The sequence below is a fragment of the Podarcis filfolensis genome, assembly GCF_964270895.1.
Source record: "Podarcis filfolensis genome assembly, chromosome: 1".
NCBI lineage: Eukaryota > Metazoa > Chordata > Lepidosauria > Squamata > Lacertidae > Podarcis > Podarcis filfolensis.
The window spans coordinates 55,892,437-55,908,464 of record NC_139604.1 but is presented as its reverse complement, the minus strand read 5'-3'; the positions used below and the strand labels follow the sequence as shown (position 1 = coordinate 55,908,464).

Below are 16,028 nucleotides of genomic sequence, written 5' to 3'. Positions count from 1 at the left end.
CTTGGGGGTCATTAGGAAATGAGGAGAAAATATGAAAGATGGCTTTTTTCTTTTAAACAATGAATAGATGCTGCTTATTGAATTCTATGCTATTTGCATTTCTTTCAATATTGATGAAAGCTCAGGACATGGAAGACCAGGGTTCAAATGCTTGCTCAGGCATTAAGCTCACAGGGGGATGTTGGACCAATCAATGTATTTCTGCCCAACCTACATCGCAGGGTTGTTGTAAGGATCAAATACAAGGAGAGCCCTGCACACCACATTGAAAAGGCACGTGTTTTGAGGTTTTGTAATAGAGACAGCCATTTAAATTTAATCAATTCCTAATACAGGGAAGAAATAGGAAGAAAAGATGGTGGAGAAGAGAATGCACACACATGGACAGATAGCCAGTACCAGTATAAAGTTATCCACAATTTAAACAACCTATTTCCCCCTTGGATCTGGCACCAGTCAAAAATAGCTATGGACTTACAAGAAGGATTGGAAACTTGTGGTCATCCAGGTGTTGCTAAACTGCAATTCCCATTATCTTCCTTGACCACTAGTCATGAAACATCTGGAGGGCCTCCATTCCTGGACTGGAATCCAGGCTCTCCATTCCTGGACTGGAATAAGTATATTAGTTGACAATAGGACTATGGGGGTTGCTGGGAGGTCCTTTCGGAGCCACAGCCTCTTCTGTTACACTTTATATTATTGTGATGCTCTAGAATAAGGGTTGACAGTTTAAAGTAAGAGGTAACTGGCTGATCTAGTGCAAACCTCAAATTACCATAGAGCAGAGGTCTTGCTCTCTCCTGGTGCATCTAACACCTGAACAGACAAAGAGGTAACATGGAGCTGGAAATTTTCCACCCACCCACCATTTTATCCATAATGAAACTGGCAGGCTCAGAATAGTGGAAAGCTAAAGACAATGGCTGAGATCATCTACTTCTTTATATTTGTGTCCCTGCTGATCCAGCACTCCCTATATCACATCTGGAGTCCATTTCCTCTTTAATGCTTTAAGACCTTCAATGCTGATTAGGCCTATTTGATGTTGTGTTGCCTAAATATAAAGAATGAAAGATTGTTGAATCAGAAGTAACCTGCTGCTCTGAAATGCCTTAAAACAAGAACAGTCAAAATTAAAACTGGAGTTAGGTTGGTTTGAGCTCCAAATGTTGAAAATATACCTCATGCTGCACTCTCCTTATCCCGGGTATGTTGATGTAAACTCATATTTGTCATGTATACAAATGGCTGACATAAGCAGCAGTTATTGCCTATGCCCATATACAGCAAACACATATTAATTTATCTAGTCAAAACAGCTGCTTACACCATAAGGCACGGCATGGGTAGTACTAACATGCACAGCCCTGGAATAATTGCCTTTCACTTCAAGCATCTCAATACTTGCTCTGGAATGTGGAACATAAGACCCAGCCATCTGGACCCACAACTCTAATATCTCTCCATCCCAGGGGTGGGGGAATTATTTCAGCCCAAGAGCTACATTCTCTAGGGGTAACCTTGGGAGGGGGGCACATGCCGGTGGTGGGCAGGGCAACAGATATGATCCTTACCTTTGTACAATAGGCTACTGTCCAGCCACACACAAGTTAGAGGGTCCTACATGTACCCCTCTCCATCCAGGCCAACAAGAGGCATTACTAGAGAGCCAGTGTGGTGTAGTGATTAAGAGTGGTAGTCTCGTAATCTGGGGAACTGGGTTCGATTCCCCGCTCCTCCACATGCAGCTGCTGGGTGACCTTGGGCTAGTCCCACTTCTCTGAAGTCTCTCAGCCTCACTCACCTCACAGAGTGTTTGTTGTGGGGGAGGACGGGAAAGGCGAGCGTTAGCCACTTTGAGACTCCTTAGGGTAGTGATAAAGCGGGATATCAAATCCAAACTCTTCTTCTACTACAGTCAAGGACACATTCCATGGAGTCCAAAGAATTGGAGGAAGTATGAAGCAGCAGGGTCAATGAGGGGTGTGGCCTAGGGAGGAGAGACAGCCTCGGAGAGTCCCAAGGGCCAGACAGAGAGGCCTGGAGGACCACATTGGGTCCCTGGGCCTGATGTTCCCCACTTCTGCCTGGTGCTTGAAAATGATACATTTTGTTCTTCACAGAGATTCTGGGGAAATTGCTTCAAATATATGCTTAATATTTCTCCTTGCATCATTGCATGTTGTTTGCAGACAGCTTTAACTGTTTTGTCTTCTGTTAGTACAAAGCCAGGCCCTTCCGCTTCAGGCCTCTCTGATCTGTGGCCCAGATTGCTTTGGGTTATCTGCTGGAAGCCTCAGTGCCATGTGGAACCATTTTAAGTGCTGGCGTAAGACTGAATCATGACACACTTCATATCTGCTCCACCACCCTCTCCATTGTGTCTTTTAGCCAAGTTAATTCAAAAACAATGTGTGAAACTGTTCAAAACCACACATTTCCTAATGTGAAATATGGCACACCTTTTCTTACAGAAGGCTGAAATATAATCTGGAAAGTCTTTCTTCCATTTCCCTGCCTGCTGATTTATTGAGTGCTGATGTGATCCACTGGCCAAAGGCTAAGTTACGCGGTGTGTTAGGAAAAGCTACGTTTGACTCGCAACTCAACCACAAACAGCCAGCAAAGTTGGAGCTATCTGAGACCTTTGGTTGTTACTTCATGAGTAACTGTGTGCATACGGATTTGGGTTATGAAGGAACACCTAAATCTCTTTCCTTGAAATGGTGTGTCCATATTTGCTTCCCTGTGCACAACGTGCTTATTATGCCACTTGTTCACAAGTGTGGTAACAGCAAAAGCAAAAGGCCACCTAGAAGCAGTATGGATGGAGGGCAGGACTAGTGACAATCATTCATTTCCCTACTTAAATTTCCACTGGAGTTAAAATTAGTTGGCTCTGACTATCAGTGGCTCCGGCTCCCTGCCTTCCACCCTAACAGATCCCAATGGGTGCCACAAAAACTCAGCCACCACTGCATTTATACATGCTTTGCTCTGTGGAGAAATTATCTGTAACGAAAATCAGTCAAAACATGCCCATGTGCATTTTGGCCTAGTACTCCCACAAGCCTGTTGTCATTGTTTTCAACAGCAGCAGCGCAATATATTGGTGGGGAAGGTAGGCATTCTTGCTGCTGGTGAGGGATAACTATATTTTTCAGTTCATCACAATTTTGCAAGGAGGGGACTAAAAATTGGCTTGTTGGGAGAGGCAGAGAGAGCACACAAAACACCTCACAAGAATTAACACCAACAGGTTCACAAAACAGTATGGTGTTCCTGAGGGAGGGGAATATAGAGTTTGTTTCCATGAATGCAAAATGGCTACCTGATTAGAGAAGTACCTCTGGTCCCATCAGTGAAGGACTTTGGGGCAGATGTCCAGCGCTTTGCTCAGGAGAATGAGCAGATGGATCCCCAAGCATAGTTGGGGGGTGGCCACATTTTGAAGTAAGTGATATTTAGCTGCGCTGCACATGCAGTTCTCCACTTCCCGCAAGGGGTAGTCAGATCCAGGTTCAGCCAAAATCTCCTTCCTCATGAGTAGAGAGTATTAGAGGTGTTCTTGCGACATCTGTTTGCAAATATGCACACTGAGCATGGTGGAAGCAGGCAAGCACCAAGACCCCATAAAACAACAGCACCAGAATCAACTTCCTATTGCACTTCCTGTTCCTCTCCCAATAAAGGCCATCCCATTAAAGGGTGACCAAAGGCCATTTCATGCTCAAAACCGGACCTGAACCCATTGGAATGGGTTTAGATAATCATCGGCATGACTTGGAGTTGTGTGAAAGGCCCCTAACCCAGGTCTTGAGCCCCAATATATAGAAATTTGTATGTGACTTTTAAACAACTTACAGGAAGAGACTTCTCCAGCACAATGTTTTTTCCCCTCATTTGAGGCATAAATGCCACACACTCTGCCTTCCTGTGTCCCAGAATATGAACAACCTAATTCGGGATAGGAATTCTGGCTGCTTATCTAGCCGTAAAAGTGTCCTGCTTTTTTGAAACACAGCTTCCAGCATGGCTGCAGGCCTAAGAACAGGAGTTGTACTGTCCCAGCAGAAAGAAGAAAATCCCAGCGGGAGCCCAGGGGTCTAGCCTGAAGGCAGCCAAAGATAGAATAAAAATGTCAAACTGTTAAAGAGCATTAAGTATTAAAAATTGGCTAGAGTTACTCAGAGAGATTATTATGAACATTTGGTCTAGCTAAATAAAATGATAAATAGTTCCTGATTCAGCAGAATACATAAATTTAAATAGAACTAGTCCCACTAATCCCACAGGATGCTTCCCAGATTAAAATTACATAATGCAGACAAGGAAGAATTTTGCTCAGTGGAGTCATAAATTGCCTGGCTTTAAGAGACAGTGGACTTAGAAATAAGACCCCTTATAAAATATGGTAAACTTCCCAGACCAGAAGGAGGCAAACAGTTTTGACTAGGAGCTGGGGAATGGGGCACAATTATGTTTTAAGCTTGCTTGATAGGCTGCAATATTATAATGTGCACACACAGACTGTTCTCATATAGTAACCCATATATGGTGTTACAAGTGTGTCCATACTCTCTTAGAAAGCATGTTTAGGGTACACAGTAATGTCTGCCTGCCATTTAGCACTACTACTAGTAGTAGTACTAGTAGTACAAGTAGTAGTAGTAGCAGTAGTAGTAGCAGTATACCACCCTCCATCCGCAGAGTACAGAGTGGTTCAAAACAAAAAAATGCAACATGAGAACACAAAATACAAAACAAAACAAAACCAATAACCCCCTTCCACAAACACCTTTAAAAGGCCATAGACTCAACCAAAGGTCTGGTTACAGAAAAATGTATGTTTTATTAGAATACAGAACACCCACATTGGCTGCCATATTGAATTTGGATAAATTAACCCCACTATTAATCACCTAGGCCCTCCAGATGCTGCACAGACCCCTTCATGCCCCCCGGACCACCCCTCCAGGTATCACTTCTTGTTCCACATTTTATGTGAGACAAAGGTGGAGGGTTGGTGTAACTGCTACAAAGTTGGGGGGGTTGTAGTGATCTATGGTGAGGGGAATCTAGAGAGAGGGGAAGGGCAGGGAAGTGGGGTAGCCTTCTGTAACTCTGGCCCCACTAACATATGGTGCCTGCCATACTATCCCCAAGGGAATGCAGCCCTCAGTAGAAAATAGAAATAATAGAAAATAGAAATAATAAACCCTATAGAAATAATAAGATATAATACCTGTGTGTATGAGGAATATTCTGTAGAGTTTATCACATACTCCTTCCTTTTATCCGGCAACAGTTTTTAAGGAATGCTTTGTGTGAAATTTAAGCCCATCATCCTATTCAAGATCTGCCACCCACAGTCACAATAATCCTTTGTGATGGAAAGCTTTAGATTAATAGACAAGACTTTGCTTCTGCTGCTAGCCACTGCTAAATGGTGTTGTACCAGGGTAACATGAAAGAAAGAGAGATATTCCAACTGGTAAGCTTCAGCTGTGAATTCCAGAAATAGGTTCCCTAAAAGGCTGGCTCTGTGAATGTAATGGCAGGTGGCTTGCTCAGCGGATGACTAGCCCTTACTTGCAACCGATGGTGCTACTGAGGGCCAGTTATAGATATACAACACTTGGAGAGTTGTTAAAAAATGAGGAGTCGGGGTCTAGTCTGGGGAGGAGTCCAAGGAAGGAGAAGCTCATACCCAATTAAGGTAGGGAACCAAACAAAGTCAAGGACTTCCAAGAACCATGCAAGTCTATAACTCTGTAATCGCAGTGCAGGGGCTAGTCAGACCCACCCCAATAACATCTGGGACATTAGTGTATTTTGTGATAATGTCACAAAACCACAATAATGGAAGCTGGCTTCCAGAGCACCATTCAAGTACAACTATCAGATTATTGAGAATCCCAGCTGTCATTTCTAAACAGCAAATATCTAGCTCTCATTACAAAGACAAGCATAAAGCCTTGAGGGCAGCATTTACCTCTGAGGGGTCTGGGAGCATCCCCCCTCCAACACACACACAGCGTGCCCTCTTTCCTGGAATATATTCTACAAACCTTGGGGTTCACCATGGGCATAACTAATGCATCCCTCTGGTGTGGTGCTATTTTGGCTACTTAAGGATTCACCTCTGGAGAATGAGTTTGCTATTAGCACACGTGTGTGTGTGTGTGTGTGTGTGAGAGAGAGAGAGAGAGAGAGAGAGAGAGAGAGAGAGAGAGAGAGATAAATTAAGCAATATGTTTTGTCAACTTGCACCATTCAATCTTCCTCACTGGAGGATTATTGTCACTTTAATCCAGTATTCCAGTGTCACTGCCTGACGCTAAAATCCTTCTGCTGAAACATTTAAAAAACCCACCCAAAATAACAAAAGAACTCCATACACACAAGCTTAACAAAACACCTAACAATTCATCAGACAGCTTCTTTGTGAGGAAAAAAATGTGTGGAATGTTTCTTAAAGGGCAGGTGGAATCGATCCAAGTAGTTCTATAGCGTAAATTATCCCAAATCCCCCCCCCCTTCTTCAAGGAATGTGTTATGTGCAAGCTTTTAAATGCTTCAGGGATATAATGTCAGTTCCACTCCATGCTGTAGCTGACAGCCTCCTTGCTGCTCTTCTGAATAAGCAGAATTTGAGAAAGTAAATACTTGCTGTGTTTGCACCTATGGATTCCTGTGACTGAGAAGGCAAGCACTTTCTTGCAAGCAGCAGTTGTGCCAAGATGTGTCAGAAGGTACAGCACACAAGCACTTTCTTCATTTTTTCTACACAATAGCTGTGCTGAGATGCTCAAAGTTTTCAGCCAGCCAGCCCTATCATATGGCAGGGTGAAGACTTCCACCTCAGGTAACACCATGAGGGGGTAGAATATGAAGGCAGGAACTGGTGTCTTAATGTTGCCACAACACTTTTTAAAGCACTGCCTGCACTGGGCGGGGTCTTCTCTGGGATCTGCTTCAGTCTGCAAAATGTCTTGAGCCAGCACTGAGCAACAGCAGGAGGGACACTATAGATTTTGCTATTTAGAACATCCTTTTTAGCAGATTCACTGTCATAAATGGATACACTCTTTGTTCTTACTCTGTTTCGCTCAATATGACAATTCTCTCCTACTAAACATACCAGCTTGATCCAAATACATTTATTTTAGAGCAAATGGAACTGCAACCCCAATGTTATGGAAAGTTCCACAAAAAACCCTAAACAGTAGCATCAGTAGCACTAAGTTTCCATGCAGCTTTGCCATTTCTGATATTTTGAGGAAAACATGAGCAGATAAAAAGCAGGTATTTTAATACAGTACATCTTAAAATGATTTTCTATTATTAAGAATGAAAATGTAATATTAATGCATCCTCATTATTAATATAGTGGCACTGACATACATGGCACTTTACAGCGTAACGTATTTTTTTAAAACCGTGCCCCTGCAAAGTCTGAAAAGTTTGCTTTCTAATTTTGGCATTTGGACAAGAACGAAAGAAAGGGGAGAAAAGCGAGACGCAAGGTTGACAATAAAAAGGGGAGGCTTATGAGCAGTGGTAGGAGGTAATGAAATATAGAAATAACTCTTCTTCCATTTTAAATCTGTAGCATTAAAAGATGGGGTTTCCCTTGGCTCAAAAAGGGCAAACAATACTAAAACATTGAAATTTATTTATCTGTTTATAGCCTTTTCTGTCCTTTTATTCAGTGGCTTGAAAGAACCTATACAGATCTTTCCTGTGGAACTTCAGTTATTTGATTGCTTGTCGTTTTTCCCAGTGAACCAAATGAAGCCCATTCTTGGAACTAGTCAGTGAATTTTCAAGCGTGGCCCAGGCAGGGGATTCCCGTTATTGAGCTCTCCAGAGACATGCCTCTGACTTTCTGCCCCAGTGATTTCATCCAAACAGGAAGGCCAGCCTGCCTGTCCCTCTGCAGGAGGTAGTCAAATCTTGCATTCCTCTCAGGGGGAAATGTTGCTGGGAGGAGCAGGCTGCTCTCTCCAGAGCTAGTCGCAACTGGTGTCCTGGTTGTCTCCTCATCAAACTCCACTCAAAAGAGCTGATCAACCACCAAAGAACCCTCTGGGTTCTCTTAAGGTGGCACTGCCACCTATTGACCGAAGAAAGTAATATTTTAAAGCCCTGAAATTAAGAGTACAGTGGTACCTCGGATTAAGTACTTAATTCGTTCCGGAGGTCCATTCTTAACTTGAAACTGTTCTTAACCTGAAGCACCACTTTAGCTAATGGGGCCTCCTGCTGCTGCCGCGCCGCCGGAGCACAATTTCTGTTCTTATCCTGAAGCAAAGTTCTTAACCTGAAGCACTATTTCTGGGTCAGCGGAGTGTGTAACCTGAAGCGTATGTAACCTGAAGCATATGTAACCCAAGCTACCACTGTATATACTGTATCTGTAAACTATCACAGAGAGGCATATGCTCTCCTAGTTAATGGCACTTCACAAGAAACAGCTTCCTCATGGATATCAGTTCTAAGTAGAGATGGTTAAATCAATCTTATGTGAAGCACCCCTCAAGTTGCTGGAGGCAAGGCTTGTGAGTCATCCTCTTCAATTGTGGGTGAGAGCTGTGTCTTTAACAACTCAGCCTCCTCCCCTCACAGTCTTGGCTCCCCCAATAACCTCTTGATAAAGCATCTTTTGGGACCCCTGGTCCTACAAACTGTCCCCTGACCCTCAATGACAACTCTTCTGGGCAGCTGGGCATGCTCACCTCGCAAATCCAGAGGGGTACGAAGGACCAGGGGGGAAGATGTCCCATGCCTTGAAGACCCAGGAGCTCAGTGAATTACACAGCCTGTGACCCAGACAAAATTCAGATTTAACCCAGTACAAAATGGAACAGGTGTTTAAATATTCCTGTGTATGTTAGCAAGTCACAAAACGGTTTGATTATGAAGTACACATAGTTCAAGAAATTCTTGTTCAATCCACATGGACGACCTAAACTCAACTTCCACGTTAAATGGACATGGCTGAAAGGGTATGGAGATTATTTGCTTGAATATCAAACAAATTCTCATATGCATGAGGTGGGGAAAACATGTTGTGAAGGCAAGTACTAGAAAAAAGCGGAAAAATAGTAAGAGGGCATCCTTCAGCCAAGCATCCTGGGTACCATAAACAACAAGATAGGAATCAACATTTGTTCACAGTTCTGAGCCATTATATGGACACCTAAGATCCGTGGCAAATCCTTGTTTAACTTGACCTGTCAACAAAGTGCTACTGAATGGAGCTGGGCTACTGTCCAGTACCAACATCTCTTTTGACTGCCTACTGCTGTGTTCTGTCTTCAACATATTCACAAATACCTGCACCGAGTTCCCAGTGTGTCTGTTTATTCAAGGTCTATTCATAAACAAGTCTGGCAGCAGCTGTTAGCAGAAGTGGCTAGGCAATTTGTTCCCCGACCACTAACGATGAAATGCAATTGCACCAGGAGCAGGAGGACAAGCCAATTTCTGTGTGCCGAACAAGAGTGGACAGACTTGCGTTTTGAAAATACTCCAGTGACTTAGGAAAGGGATTAGCACCACCTGCATCCAAGTCCCTTGGCAAACATAGAAAAGGGGAGCAGAGTTTGGTAGCCAAGGTCAGCGTCTGCCCACCACATGAGTCCGCCTGCGGTATGCCCCTGGCACCAGCAATTCCAGAGTTAATTCGGTGAAGATGGCTGTGAGACCCCATACACGGTGAGGACCGTGCAGGAAGACAGGAAGTGTGTGGCTGTAGGTACCCTTGTGGCAGAAGTTAGTGTAGCCCTGGTTCTCTTCTTGCAGCAAGTGGCGAAAAGACAGTGTGAAAACGGCCTCAACCTGCAAATCAGAGGGAAAATAGGTGATGAGGGGCAGCACAGATTTCTCAGATTAGCTGCAGAGCCAATGGTTCCTTTTCCAACTCCCAGGTGCCCAGGAAATCACCACAATCCACTCCCTCATTCCCAGCAAGCCTTCCATCCAGATGCTTTGGGCCTAGCAAGACGTAACAGCAGGGGTAGCTCATAGGCCATATGCAGCCCGTTTTCTGTGCCCCTCAAAGCCATCCCCCTCTCAAAATGGCAGCTCCTTTTTTCTAATTTATTATTTTTGTAATTATTATTTTTGTAATATTGCCAATTTATTATTTTTATGAGGTTTACCCATACCTGTGTTGTCCAGCTATCCTGTTACCAGTTTCACATTATCCAGTGTTGTTTCTAGGAAGAAGTCCCCACAAATCAGCTTGCTTATAAGTAAAATGGCTATGCTAATAAAAAATGCTGTGTGTTTATTTCTGGATTCGCAGAGTTCCTGGAGCAGCACCAGTCACTACTCTGCTGCTTCAGGAGCAGTCAGGTTTCCCCACTACTGCCACTACCACATGCTACCGTTATGCTTCGGTTGATGAGAAAAGCTACGATCTTTCACGGTTTATTTCAGGAGCAGCCAAAGGCATTGAAACTGTTGGAGCAGCAGAGGAGCGAGTCGGGAAGTGATGGTGGCTGTGGGGACAGCAGTTTTCATGGCTGAGGGCAAGTGGCAGTAAGGAGAAGGAATTAACAAGAAATAACATACTTGTGAGCATCCCAAGCTGTTTCAGTTGCTGCAACTTGGATAGTAAAGTACCAGCGGGACTCATGAGTAGAGGGAGAAAGTGGGGTGGTAGTTGATATGAGAAAGAAATGGAAGAATAGATAGACAGACAGACAGACATTATATATATATATATATATATATATATATATATATATATATGCATGCAGTGTGTGTGTGTGTGTGTGTGTGTGTGTGTGTGTGTGTGGAATTTAAACGAGGACAGGGATGAAAGGCACTTATCCGCCAAAGGCAATGGAATTAATTTTGGGGGAAAGAGGATGAAATTGTATTACAAGACCATAAATTAGTTATTGACCATGGAAGACAATGGAAGTAATGCGGGGTAGATGTGAGTGTGTGTTTTTACTGTTTCTTAATGAATTAGGGGGGAAATGAAATCGCAGATTCTTAATTACAGGGTAAGGATTCTGGGATTTTGTCAATGCCCATTTTCCTGCTTACGTCACGCCCACTTTGCTATGTGGCCCCTGAGGACATTTTCAACCCCTAAAAGGGCGAGCCACCCCTTCTGCGCTTTCCCCAAGCATCTCCCTGGCAACACAGCCAGTAAAAAGAAGATGCAAGGAGGTGTCCTTGTGCTGCTTTTGCTCTTTCATTCACCTCTTGGGGATTAGGCTTCAGAGTCAGGCGCTCCAGAGGACCCAAGTTGGCTAGCACAGGCATAACCATCATTTTTGTCTGAAAGGAAACCAGAGTTTAAAACCAGTGAATTCCAGACATCCCCGTTGCTTTTTTGCTGCAAGGCATGCTCCAAAGTGATAAATACTCATGCAAGCCAGATGCCTTCCCTTGCCAAACACCTTTCTGCCCCTCGGGTGAACATCCTGGCCCACAGCAATACTCAAGAAAGTCCTTCATCGCTCTCATCTGACACATCACTCCATGATCATCGCTTCTCCAGGTAACACGCCCCCCCCCCCCGAATTCTGAATATTAGTCGCGGCTCCTTAACAAAAAAACCTTCCAAGTGTAAGTTTATCCTTGGAGATTCTAGAACCCCCAAATAGAGACATTACCTTATCAGGTATAGGCATCATGATTCCCCAGACGCAGTCCTCCTCTACCCGCAGGCCCAACTCTTCCTGAGTCTCCCTGAGTGCTGTGGCAATGGGATCTCGGTCAGAGCTGTCGCGCTTACCACCTGGGAAACTGCAAGAACAAAACAGAATCCTTTTATAAAGGGAAATACAGGACCAGAACCAAGGTGGTGCCAGCAGCCTTGAGGGGAAATAGCTATGCTGTGGCAACTGCCAGGACCTCAGGAGGGTTCTGAGGTCCAGGAAAGAGCAAACGGAAAGGATGATGGGAATTTTACTTTAAAAAGAGAGAGTATGGGGCCACCAAATACCTGACAGATCCTTTGTGCACACCAGTCAAGGTGCTGGACCTCAGCGTGTACAGGATGGCTGGGTCCCCTGCCACAGAGCACAGGGGCACCAAAACAGCTGCTGGCGCAGCTTCTTGTCTGTATCGGTTGGTAGACTTCTCAAGCTGCCCTCGGCAACGCTGCTCGTTTTCCCAGGATAAGTATCTACGAACTGGGCCCATGCTGGCTATGGGCGCAGGAGGCCTGCTGTGGCAGAAGTGGCGAAGCGTTGGAAGCATAATGCCCTGCAGGGAGGAAAGAGGAGGAGCTGACTTGGAAACAAGCAGCCAGCACTGAAGAAGGAAGGGGACCTTTCTGCCTCAGTCCTGAACTTCACAGCGCCCAGGGAGGTTGGTTATTTTATATTCACATGGGTCCTCCCACACCATCAACTTGCCCCATACTCCTTTGTCCAGTAATGATTTTACTGTTAGGCTATGATCCACAAGGGTCTGCTAAAGTACAAGGGGAAAGGGCAGGAGGGTGGAGGGAAATTAGTAAAATGTATTACTCAGAAAACAAGCACTGTCCTTAGACGTGGAAGCCATGTGTCTTCCTGTCAAATCTGTGCCAAGGCCAACTGCAATCATTTCAAAATCCAAGGCTGCAAAACAATAACAAAAAACCACAATCTCTCCCACTTCAGCACAGATTTTTTATAGGTTTTTCAAGCAGCTACCCACAAATATAAGTAATACCGCAGCACCACTCTGGACGGCCACATATATTCACCTAACGATTAGGCCAGCCTTGCCTTAGGCAGTATTGACTGTGCCCAAAATCATTCAGATCTAGCAAAAATGGTTACTGCAGATGATCTGTTATGACAAAAGATCTGTAGTCAAGGAGTCAAGAACAGGACAGAAATTTCTCTGAAGTGAAATGTCTCTGAATGAGGGGTTCAATAGGGAGCATTCTTGCAAAAAATAAAATAAAAATATATTTCCTGAGGTAGAACTAGATATTAGCACTGAATCTTTTTCACTCTGGAAAAAAACCTCTCCCGTGTGCTAGAATTGAAATCAAGTGGCATATTCATAAGGTTTGCCTAGGTCTCCTATACTTTTAACAAGTGAATGGCATGCAGAAATTTAGCAGGTTTAAACTGCAGCTTTCAATAAGTCCTGCTCATCATGTCCAGGACAAGGTGGCAGCTATGCCAAGCTGCTGTTTGAAATACTTTAGCACCAGGCACTCTTTCTTTTTAGAAACTCCTGATCCACTTGGAATTTGAAGACAACCCTGAAATGCCAGCTGCTCAGATGCGGGGTGCAGGACTGGAACCAGAAGTCAGCACAACTGGGCAGCTGTCAAGGCCCAGCATACACCAGGACAGCCTTTGCCAACCTTGTGCCCTTAGAATATTGTTGGACTACAACTCCCATCAGCCTCAGCCAGCACATTTTTGGATCACAAGCCTCACAGTGGGAACTGTAGTCCAACATTTGGAGGGCATCAGAATGGCCAAGGCTGACTCTGGAGGTCCTACTAATGCTAACCAGCTGTTCTTCAGGTTTAGCACACTCTGCATGTTGCACAGAAACATCTCCTCCTACCCAGGTGCTTCTCACTTGCCTGTGAATGTGGAAAGGTGAGTGGCAGCTGAAAGAAACAGTCACTGCTGTTTCCCATTAGTCACCTGGCTTCTCCCTCTGGGAAGTATGGCAATAGGGAATGGGTCTGCAGTGCTGCATGGGCAAACAAAACGAGGAGGCTCCTTTCTCTACACTGTCACCTTTGCTATCTAGGTGGCCCCACTGGGGCTTGCCAACACCGCCATGCAAGGGGGTGAAAGGCAAGAGCTCTTACTCTCCCTCTCTCCCCAAGAGGCAATATGGGCAAGACTGGGCACTACAGCACAGCCTAGAGAAGCGCGAACATCTCTCTCTGCCAACTCACTCACCCTCTTTCTCGGGCAATGCAGCATATGGTAGGAGCAACACCCAGCGAGCAAGTAGAAGTGGGCAGGGCAGCTGCAGGCAACTCATCCTCTGTGTTAAGCAAGCAGGTAGGGCCTCCCAGAGGGGAAACACAAATACAGTAGGTGGTGACAGCAGCCTTGCACTGGAGGGGGACAATTGTATGGGAGCAGACTTACTAAGTGAGAGTGGCCTCCAGCTGCTGTTCTGAGGTGTCAAATGGCAGCAAGATAGCAGTTACTTGATTTAGTATTGCATTTTTACTGCAAGGGCAGGGGGTACTTGTGAGATTTTCTGCCTCAGGTGCCAACTTGACTTGCCTGGCTTTAGGTGGAGTGGGAGGTGTTGTCACGCAATCTTTTAGGCAGCAAAATGTCTTGGGAGATCCCCTTGGAAGGTGCTTCTTGCCTGCTTGTGACATCTCTCTGGGAGTCGAAGCAGGAAGGGTTGGGGTCACTGGGCCCAATCCCCAGGGCCATACTGCCTAGATGAGGACCCTCACCAAAGGCATGCTGCCAACACCAACATCCCCCCTCTCCACTGCTCCTCTGAAGGCAAAGCCTATGGGGGAAGAGAGATGAAGAATCCCATTCCTGTACTGCAGAGTCGGAAGGACCCCAAGGGTCACATAGTCCAATGAAGGAATCCCAACTACATCATACATGACCGATGGCCATCCAAGCTCTGCTTAAAAATAGAGGCTGAGCACTTCTGCTTCACCACCGCCTCATGTGATGCATTTACAGTGGTACCTCGGGTTAAGAAGAAGAAGAGTTTGGATTTGATATCCCACTTTATCACTACTCGAAGGAGTATCAAAGCGGCTAACAATCTCCTTTTCCCTTCCTCCCCCACAACAAACACTCTGTGAGGTGAGTGAGGCTGAGAGACTTCAAAGAAGTGTGACTGGCCCAAGGTCACCCAGCAGCTGCATGTGGAGGAGCGGAGACGCGAACCCGATTACGAGTCTACCGCTCTTAACCACTACACCACACTGGCTCTCTGGAGGTCTGTTCTTAACCTGAAGCTGTTCTTAACCTGAAGCACCACTTTAGCTAATGGGGCCTCCTGCTGCTGCCGCGCCACCGGAGCACGATTTCTGTTCTCATCCTGAAGCAAAGTTCTTAACCTGAAGCACTATTTCTGGGTTAGCGGAGTCTGTAACCTGAAGCAAATGTAACCTGAAGCGTATGTAACCTGAGGTACCACTGTATTTTGGAAATACTAAAACAGCAGGGAAATGCACTGGGAGAGGCGCGTTGCAGCAGGTCGGGGTTTGTTCGTGCCTCGTCCGGGAGGAAAAGGTCGGCTTTTAAGCCCTCGGCGGACCGCCTGCTTTGCTCCCAGCAGGGCGAAGGCTGCAGCCCCGCTTCTCCCCCTGCCCCCAAACGACCCCGCTCCTGGAAGAGCCCCATGGCAGCGCTCGGGGAGGAACTTCCCGCCGCTCCCCATCTGCCCGTCCCCTCAACCAACATGGCGGCCTCGGAAACGCTCCTCTCCGCGAAGGAGGAAGGGGGCGCACTTCCGCCAGGCAACAACATGGAGGTCACCTTTCCCCGCGCCGACGAGCGTTCTTCGGTGAAAAGACGCGCTTCTTCCCTGCCGAAAATTCCGGCCGACGAGGGTGGACGGAGGCGCCCGCATCAGCCAATGGAAGCGGAGGGCCGCGGAAGCCACGCCCACGGCTGAGAGGCCGGCGGCCGCGACGACTCTCCGCCCACACTCGTCCTCGGGATGGAGGGAGGCGGGGGAAGCGCGGTCTTATATAACGGCGGATAAAAGGAATTATTACATGGGCGGCGGCACGCACGCCTCGCCTCTCTCCCTTCGTTTTTCGGTCCGCAGGAAGAAGCAACCGTTGCCTTCGAAGGATTCCCGACCCTCTTCCTTAAGCGATTTAGGATGCAAGCCCGAAAACTTGGCAAAAATCCAGACTTGGAACATTAGTCTGTGCTTGGAGAATTGTGAGGTCCGGACTGCTGACAAACACAGCCTGGCCAGACCTCTCATCCTTGGTTCTGCTCCCATTTTCAGTGAAGCATAAATTTATTTATTGAATTTAATCTCTCACGCTTCCTCCTGTAGGCAAGAGAGGAAAGCACCAAATCTTGATA

At 45.9% G+C, this 16,028-nt stretch overlaps 1 protein-coding gene across 4 annotated transcripts in view; it reads right to left on the bottom strand.

Moving 5' to 3' along the window:
• Positions 1 to 9,352: 9,352 nt before the first annotated feature.
• NUDT8 (nudix hydrolase 8) overlaps positions 9,353 to 16,028 on the bottom strand; it is a 42,947-nt gene continuing 36,271 nt past the window's right edge. The window contains exons 1-5 of one of the 4 annotated variants that reach the window (XM_083612096.1): positions 15,465 to 15,620; positions 11,978 to 12,240; positions 11,646 to 11,778; positions 11,230 to 11,307; positions 9,353 to 9,849 (exon numbers count right to left, since the gene is read on the bottom strand). In XM_083612096.1, the coding sequence (XP_083468222.1) occupies positions 9,628 to 9,849; positions 11,230 to 11,307; positions 11,646 to 11,778; positions 11,978 to 12,234 (690 nt within the window). In that variant the 5' untranslated portion in view covers positions 12,235 to 12,240; positions 15,465 to 15,620 and the 3' untranslated portion in view covers positions 9,353 to 9,627. The other 3 variants (XM_083612094.1, XM_083612097.1, XM_083612095.1) reach the window with 3 other exon arrangements.